Source organism: Carassius gibelio, chromosome B13 (assembly GCF_023724105.1).
Source record: "Carassius gibelio isolate Cgi1373 ecotype wild population from Czech Republic chromosome B13, carGib1.2-hapl.c, whole genome shotgun sequence".
Classification (NCBI taxonomy): Eukaryota; Metazoa; Chordata; class Actinopteri; order Cypriniformes; family Cyprinidae; genus Carassius; species Carassius gibelio.
In genome coordinates, this window is record NC_068408.1 from 12,425,949 (window position 1) to 12,434,288 (window position 8,340).

Below are 8,340 nucleotides of genomic sequence, written 5' to 3' on the forward strand. Positions count from 1 at the left end.
TCATTTTCCTATAGGGATTTCTTAAAAGTCTTTAAAAAAAAAAAAAAAAGGAAGGAAATTAGACAAAAATACAAAAGACTGTGTACTTAATAGTTTTATTGAAGGAAAGAAGAAATTGACAACTAAAAAATGGTGGGAAAATAACTTGATTTAAAGATGATTATGCGTGTATAGAAGCAATATTTACATTTGTTTTACAAATTTAAGTATTTGAGAATGCAGAGAAATTACATCATAAGAGTGTACTTTTTTGCTTGTTTTGATTTTCTGATTGGTGGATATTTCTTTGCAGAATTATGGGTAATGTTTTTTTTCATCAAAAATTCCATGTTGAAATAATGTGGACTGATGACTTCAGCAAAAGCACATACCATTGATTAACAGTTCAGTTGCCCATGGAGAAAATTAATGGGATTTTTACCTCCAGAACTTGACTGTTGCACTCTATCCAATTACTGTTGACCATGGACTCACACTGTCTTAATATATTAATTATATTCATGTCTGATCTGTGATATTCAATAGCAGGCATCATAAAAAATGAGGACTGTCTCAAGAGTACAAAAGACACATAATTTACTCAGCAGTGTTGGGTTAGTGGGGATTTTTCCCAACCTGCTCTTAGTTTAGCAATGACTTTAAATTTCTTGGGTTGAAGAACCACACCAAACTTGCCCTGGAGGTCAGGCAGAGGCTGGCCAGTAGGCATCCCTAGTGTGAATCTTTGCAAAATCCATGACAGGAAGAGGAAGAGTTCCATCTTCGCCAGGGCCTCGCCGAGACACACTCGAATCCCTGCACCGAAGGGCAGATAGCTGGGCGAAGGGCAGCACAAACCATCACCCTCCTCGTTCAGAAATCTCCCTGTCGGATGAGAGGATTCATTGTATTTGGAAATGTTCACAGATTACATGAATGTTTGTTATCAATACAGATTCTCACCTGGGTCAAACAGCTCAGGATTCTTCCATTCCTTCTCATCATGATGTAAAGACCACAGGTTAATAATGACTCGGGTTCCTTTCTGCACAGCGTATTCTCCCACACTGTCAAAGAGAGGAGAGAAGACATCACATCAGGATTTGATATGAACATGAAATTTTTGCAACCCCGAGGGTAAAACTTGGAGGTTTTTATTTTTCAAATATTCAAATGATGTTCATTAAAGCAGCAGTAGGTAACTTTTGTAAAAATATATTTTTTTCATATTTGTTAAACCTGTCATTATGTCCTGACAGTAGAATATGAGACACATAATCTGTGAAAAAATCAAGCTCCTCTGGCTCCTCCCAGTGGTCCTATTGCCATTTGCAGAAATTCATCCGCTCCCAGTAAGAAGCAACCAATCAGAGCAGCGGTACGTAACTTTGTTTGTGTTCAAAATGTAGAAAAATGTATAGAATAAGCGAGTACACCATGAACCCATTTTCCAAACCGTGTTTTTAGCTTGTCCTGAATCACTAGGGTGCACCTATAATAAGTGTTTATATTCGGACTATTTTAGATTGCTTCGGGGGTACCGCAGTGGAGTAACCCACTACCTTTGTGATTCTTCATAGACATAAACAGAGAGAAGTAGTTCCGAAGTAGTTACGATGTTCTTCCGCAAGACGCAAGCAGTTCTGTTTATTAACCGCTAGAGCGTCAAAAGTTACCTATCGCAGCTTTAAACATCAAAAACAAATGGCAAATAATCATCCAAATTAATAAAATATGAAATAAAATGGAATGGAATAAGCTACTACTCACAAGTTTGAGGTCGGTAAGATAAATACAACTTTCAGAAATCATTCTAATACGGTGATTTGTAGCTCAAAAACATTCCCACTTATTATAAATGTTGAAAACAATTTTTTTGTATAGTGTGATGCATTTTTTCAGTAAGATTTGGTCAAAAGTAGAAAAATTTCTTTCACAATTTCATGCATCCTTGCAAAATAAAGGAAAATATATTATTTATTATTATTATTATTATAAAAAAAAATTGTGTTCTTTTTTTTAACCCTACGTAGAGTCTTGGAGTGCCACATGAGGGATGAGAAGTGGGGCGACAGGTCGGATCCTCAGAACTTCTCTTATTGTGGCCTCAAGATAAGGCAAATTCCCTCTGTCACTGAGCTGAGGCTGTCTGTCTTTTCCAATCTTATTGTCCAGCTCCTCCTGAATCTTTCTCTGCACCTATTGCCAAATGTAAAGAACATCTATTAAGTTTCGTCATTGCAAGAACTGATTCCTAATTGCCAGTTGGGAGCAGTTTATTACCTGTGGATTATGGACAAGGTAAGCTATCGACCATTTGAGTACAGTAGTAGTGGTTTCCACCCCTGCCCCGAAGATGTCCCCCACAGTCATGAGCACGTGGTCTTCAGTTAAACCAACATCATGAGTGCTGGTGTTATTATTCTCTGAGCTTCGTTTGGCCCTCAGAAGTGCATCCAAGAGATCCCGCTGGACGTTGTCGCTGTAATCCACCTGCAGAGGGAGACGAATCCCAGGATAATGAGGGAGAAATCATAGTAAAGCACCGACTTTTTCTCAGTGACAGCATCTAGTTTACACTACACTATTTTATAATATATGTAATGTTATACTCCATTTCCACACAGCTTCTCTGAACTCATGTTGATTACTAACAGGGAATATTCCACATTTTCATTTTTTAACAGTGAAAATGCACACTTACCTTGTGCTCCTCATATTTCTTTTGAAGCAGTTTGTCTCTGATTGAAACACACTGTTTTAGGATTTTGAGGTCTTTGTTTGGGAATATCTTGGAGGAAAAACACACATGTAGGCTATTTGAATTCAAAGCATAAGACAAAAATAATTTTTATTATATCTTAGGTAACTAACCACTAGGAAACCCAAGAATTACCGTTCAAAAGTAAGATTCGTTTGAAAGAAATCAATACGTTGCATTAAATTGATAAAAAGTGACAAAAAGATACAGTATTTATAATGTCATTAAACATCTTCTGTTTCAAATAAATGTGGTTCTTTTTGAATTTTTTGTTCATCAAAGAAGCCTTAACGAATGTATTGCTGTTTTCACATAAATATAAGCCAGTCTAGTATTCTTGAGCAGCACATCAGCATATTAAAATGATTTTTGAAAGAGACACTAAAGACTTACGTAAAACAGTATGCTGAAAATTCAGCTTTGCATCACTGAATTTTTGCATAAATTCCATTCTAAAATTAGAAATTAGATAATAGTTATTTTGAGTTCTGAAATGACTGTTTTTACTGTAATTTTTATCAATTAAATACAGCCCTGGTGAGACCTCTTTCCAAAACAATTAAGAATCTTGCTGTTTATGACACATCATTATCACATATTAAAGCTTACCTGCAGCCATGGGAAAATATCCACCAAGCTGTCCTTAGCGACTGTATCAACGATTCCCTGACTGTACTGGAGCATGGCCTCAAACTCAGCATCTCCACGTTTGTATGAGGAGTTGAAACACAAGGCACACACCACGTTTGTGACGGCACGAGTCAGCTCCGGTGCCAGATCCACAACGCTGTTCTGGGATTCAGTCAACATGTCGCACATAGAGCTGGCCTCCCTGGAGACTTCAGGTGGAAAGTAAGAATTAGGAAGCATGCCTTTTTTTTTAAACTTTTCAATTTTTTATGCATTTTTTATCATTTACATTGCTTTATAAAGTTGAATATCATGTTGGTTGCAGTGATACTCACTTATCTTTTCAATACAAATTGAACCTTCACCAAACATGCAAAGAGCTCCATGCACCATTTTCCGATGGAACTTCCATGTGGAACTGTAGTCAGCAAATGCTATATCTTTCCCATCTCGAGTTAACAAGTCTGTTGTAACCTTAAAGACAAACATGTAAAGTAAAGTAAATATTTTAGTGAAATTCAGCTGCTGATGAAAGTTTACTTACAGTTCGTGGCCTCCCGGCAAATATTTTCCCTTTTTTCATCAGGATCTCTTTTGCATGATGGTGGTTGTTCACAATCAGGACTTTATGGGAGCCCATCATGAGGGAATAAAGATCTCCGTATTTCTTCTGCAGCTGCTGAAAGAAGATGTGTGGAGGACAGTCAGTTACGAGGCTGAGGAGACTCCCGATGATGGGGAGTGATGGGAGGCTTGGAGGAGTTCTGCCGCCTGGCACAAATCCATTCATCTTCCTTTTGAGATACAGCGCTAGTAGAGCTACTGTAGATAACAGGCATGAACAGAGAAGCCATGGCAGGATGAGTTGGTCAGACATGGTCAGCTACATTCAACCAAGTGTTCACAAGCTCTTCAAATCAGCACTGCCTGTTTGGTCGAGGCGACGGGAGATTTTATGCGAATTCTTCAATGCCACCTCCTTGACCCTGAAATAGTTTAGCCTCAACTATCTAAGTGTCATCAGGGCTGTTTTCAACATGTTCCCCACATTCAAGAAATGCATGGAGCCCATTTTTGATTTTCTACTTTATTTGATAAATATATTTTATTTGATATATATATATAATCTTTTGGATATTTTCCTGAAATTTAAAATGTATTTTCAACTTATACATTTCAAATACAAATACATTTGTACAATTGTACATTTCATACAAATCACAATGGTGATTAAAAGTGTTTATAATCACATTAATAAAAGCAGATTTTAAATTCTAAATAAGAAAAATAAAATGAATTAAAATACTTAAGAAGGAAATATATAAAAATACTCTATATAAAATATTGTGCAATCACACAAGAAATGTGCTATAATAAACTGACTTAACATGCCTTGACTGAACTTAAGTGGTTTGATATTAAACGTATTTTTATTACGTTTTAAAGTTACTTAAAGTTATAAAATGTCTAAGATAAAGATGAAGTTAGATAAAGTTTTCTAAGTAGCCTTACTAAACATCTTCCCCATCCTCTCGTCGTTGTCATTCGCGTTCATATTAGAAATTGTCCCTCGCCTGGAACCGTAGTAAACAGTGATGGCTTCCTCCGAGACGCAGCCTCGCTTCGGTCAATCTGTTAAAGGTTTATTGTCTGATAAAGTCACTTCTTGCAGTGGAGATGTGATCGCCCTAACCCGTCAAGTGTTGAAAGGATCCAGGAGCCAAGAAGTAAATATACGAAACGTTATATTGTTATAAAATACGTTGTATAAGGCGAGATATTTGCCCGGCTATCTGTTTCCTCTTCATAGTAATAACTTACACACCGGATGCAAGCCTAAAAACTTAGTATATCCTGGGATTCATATGCCCCAAAATTTGCCATTATATGATGTCCAGACATGCTGTGATCAGACAGGTGTTCACTAGGTTTTGAGATGGATGATGAATGCAGTTGCCTCATAAAACAACAGTGGTCTCTTCTACTTTACAGCTACTCAGTCAGGCAGCGAGAAATATGGTAATTCAAGAAGATGCAATTCTGCATTCTGAAGATGTAAGTGAGATAAAGCCAAAATTATTTTCTTTATAAGATACAACAGTATAACAGACTACATCAAATGCATGTAAATAACAGTTGTCACTTTCTGTCTCTCAGTAATATTTCTTGATGATATTTAAATCTTTAGTTTTATGATCAAAGCTCTAGTTTTTACTGTGGCGTGCAAATAATGCAATGCATTGATATGTTTTTTTAGATTTGAATATGATTTTTAAATATAGTTTATTGATAACCAAGTAAACTGATTAAGTTGCTTATACTTAAAGGCATTTTACTTGCTAAAAAAGCATAAACTATCAGTCAGAGGACAGAAGGTTAGGCATGTAGTAGATTGTGTACAACTGATTTCTCAGTAGCTTTGATCATGTTGATAATTTAGAGGCCTTAGAATTCCTTTTTTCTCGAATATGATACAGTTGGCTGTTTAATAAAGCAGATGTAACTTCTCTAAGTATCTTTGTTCTTGCAGAGTCTACGGAAGATGTCTATTATAACAACCCACTTGCAGTATCAGTAAGTAGACAAGTATACATATATACTGCATTTATCTACATTAACATCTTGTACTTGTACAAAGGAAAGGCTCGTATACCTCATAAACTTAAATAAAAAAAAATAAAAAAAAGTTTTTTGTAATTCAGTTTTGTACATTAATACAAATTGTGCCTTTGTTTGAATTCCTTCACAAATAAATTTGTTTTCAGCTGTGTTTTATAAAGCGCTATATAAATAATCTTGATTTGACTTGACTTTAACCTTTTTTGATCACTACGTACTTCCCATACTTTAATTTGTGTTATTTCACAGTTTAGACTAAATAAAACAAAACTGAATTCTGATATATTTCTTTCTTTATTTTTTTTTTTATCTAGGCAAGAGGCCATTCAAAAGAAGTAAGTCGTTATATTTAGGTCATTCAAATTATTTAAAGTGTTGCATGTTATTTTTTTATTTTTTTATTTTTTTTTTCTCGAAACATTTGTTAACTCTTCATCTGTAATGTCTTTCACAGTGTAGAACACTCCAAAAACCTGCAGGACCAGCTCAAACACTTGATGAAATTACAGAGCCCTTCTAATAACATGCTGTGGATATCGCATTCTCTAGTTTTCTAGTGATTTTAACAGTAGATTACATTGCTTTTTGAGATGACTCATTGCATAGCAGATTGCTAGTTAAAAAAAAAGAGGCAGAGACCAACATCCTCCTATTCTCTAACACCTGATTTTGGATGGTTGTGAAAAACATGCATAAGACCTTCAAGTGAAGGCTTTACTGTGGGAGATTGTTTCCAGTATTCATATTTGTCTTTTTGAAATGATAGTGCAATGTCAAAACAATATACTGTTTTTGTCTCATCTTTTAGTGTAAGAACATTTGCTTTTAGACTTTTAGATCCTGCATAGTCAAAATTTCCCAATTCACTGTACACCAAATGTACAAATTGTATTTTCTTGTTAATTTATTTATGTTTTTTTTTTTTTATGATGTTGCTGTGCCAAATTAACTTGAATATTTTTTTAGGTTTAGGCTTGGAACAACTTTAATAAATGTATGTGGAAAAGCAATGGGAACGTGTCCTTTGTTGAAAGTTCAAAACAGGGTTAGGTGACAAAGGTTATCCCACATGCAATATCAGCAGCTCCTCTGCAAGGGCAAGCAGATGGATGTCCTAGACCTAGAGCAAGGCCTTGTACATAACTATTCACTTCAACTAAGTTTTGACTTGTGTCTGCAAGACTTGTGCAGAATAAAGACTGTGTTTTGTTACATAAGTCAAAATATAACTATGACCATCAACATATAGTTTCAGCATTGCAATACATTGGATTTTAATGTTGATATGTCCATATCTTATTATTATTATGATTATTATTATTATCATCATCAATAAAATAATGAATAATAAAAGAAAAATGTATTTCTGAGAAAAAAAATATTAGTTTGCAATATCAACAGCTAATACATAACAAAGATTAACTTTTAAGTTCTTGGTAAAAGGTCTTTGCACTATGCACATCTGCCCATTCACAGCATCATGGGAGACCTTGAATTGGAAAGAATGTTCTGTACCTCCCCAGTTCAACTTATCAGTACTCAAGGTCTATAATAATGAAGTCAAGCAATCTGCCAAGAGTTTGTGTAAAAGCAAGTCTTGAGGTAATCACTACTATTAGTAGATTTTTCGAAAGGATGATGTCTTAAACATTAATACATACAAAAATTATGTGGAACATTCACAGCAATCGCTCAAAGCAACATTGTGTGCTTTCTCACATAATGACATTTCCTCCATAAAAGAATATGCCACTTTAACTTGTGTATCCTTATTATTTAATTTATGAAACTATGCAAAAAAGACATTTGTAGTTTGCTTTATGATACAGTATATGCACCGCTGTGTGCATACAATGTATAATAAAGCACACTAGAAGAATTTACAGAGCTAATGGTTTTACTGGTCTTTTCCTCTTCAGATCTGCAAAATCATCTCGTTTCATTTTTATATTGCCCTGTTTGACTATGTCAGTTATGTACAAGTGGTATTGATTTTAAAAAAGGAGGAAAGAAGTCAAAGGATGTCAGTGTTTTGGCTCCCTCTATAGGTAAAACACATTTCCTTATAGCGCAAATCAATTGACGAGTAAGTTTACAGGTTTATAGGTTTTAGTGACTGGATGTAATCATGCAAGGACTATAATATGGCTATATATATTATTTTATATAAATTCATATTGATCTACTGCCTTCTTATATGAGCTAACCGAAATACAAACAATTTTCCCAATTAGAATTAGAAAAAGAGAGGAAATAATGCACACCAAACTCTCTCTCTCTCTCTCTCTCTCTCTCTCTCTCTCTCTCTCTCTCTCTCTCTCTCCCTCTGTGTGTGTGTGTATGAGTGAAAA

General features: G+C 35.0%; 2 protein-coding genes across 2 annotated transcripts; one reads left to right on the plus strand and one right to left on the minus strand.

The window, feature by feature from the left end:
* Positions 1-78: 78 nt before the first annotated feature.
* On the minus strand, positions 79-4,342 carry LOC127970183 (steroid 17-alpha-hydroxylase/17,20 lyase). Its single transcript, XM_052572492.1, has 8 exons — positions 3,915-4,342; positions 3,706-3,844; positions 3,350-3,579; positions 2,684-2,770; positions 2,263-2,472; positions 2,009-2,178; positions 943-1,046; positions 79-864 (listed from the first exon to the last, which is right to left on the minus strand). Exons 1-8 carry the CDS (start codon positions 4,245-4,247, stop codon positions 581-583), a joined length of 1,557 nt encoding a protein of 518 aa, XP_052428452.1. The 5' UTR covers positions 4,248-4,342; the 3' UTR covers positions 79-580.
* A 589-nt stretch (positions 4,343-4,931) lies between these two features.
* LOC127970387 (BLOC-1-related complex subunit 7) lies at positions 4,932-6,999 on the plus strand. The gene is made up of 5 exons (XM_052572956.1): positions 4,932-5,097; positions 5,363-5,425; positions 5,901-5,944; positions 6,304-6,324; positions 6,444-6,999. Exons 1-5 carry the CDS (start codon positions 4,966-4,968, stop codon positions 6,544-6,546), a joined length of 363 nt encoding a protein of 120 aa, XP_052428916.1. The 5' UTR covers positions 4,932-4,965; the 3' UTR covers positions 6,547-6,999.
* Positions 7,000-8,340: the final 1,341 nt, after the last annotated feature.

Bases quoted from the DNA above. Each gene is read 5' to 3' on its own strand.
- LOC127970183 (XM_052572492.1), bottom strand. From the start codon at position 4,247: ATGTCTGACCAACTCATCCTGCCATGGCTTCTCTGTTCATGCCTGTTA. The intron at 3,845-3,914 runs GTAAGTAAACTT...TTTGTCTTTAAG, and splicing joins TTGCCGGGAGGCCACGAACT to GTTACAACAGACTTGTTAAC. The intron at 3,580-3,705 runs GTGAGTATCACT...TTCCACCTGAAG, and splicing joins AATTTGTATTGAAAAGATAA to TCTCCAGGGAGGCCAGCTCT.
- LOC127970387 (XM_052572956.1), top strand. From the start codon at position 4,966: ATGGCTTCCTCCGAGACGCAGCCTCGCTTCGGTCAATCTGTTAAAGGT. The intron at 5,426-5,900 runs GTAAGTGAGATA...TTGTTCTTGCAG, and splicing joins CAATTCTGCATTCTGAAGAT to AGTCTACGGAAGATGTCTAT. The intron at 6,325-6,443 runs GTAAGTCGTTAT...TGTCTTTCACAG, and splicing joins CAAGAGGCCATTCAAAAGAA to TGTAGAACACTCCAAAAACC.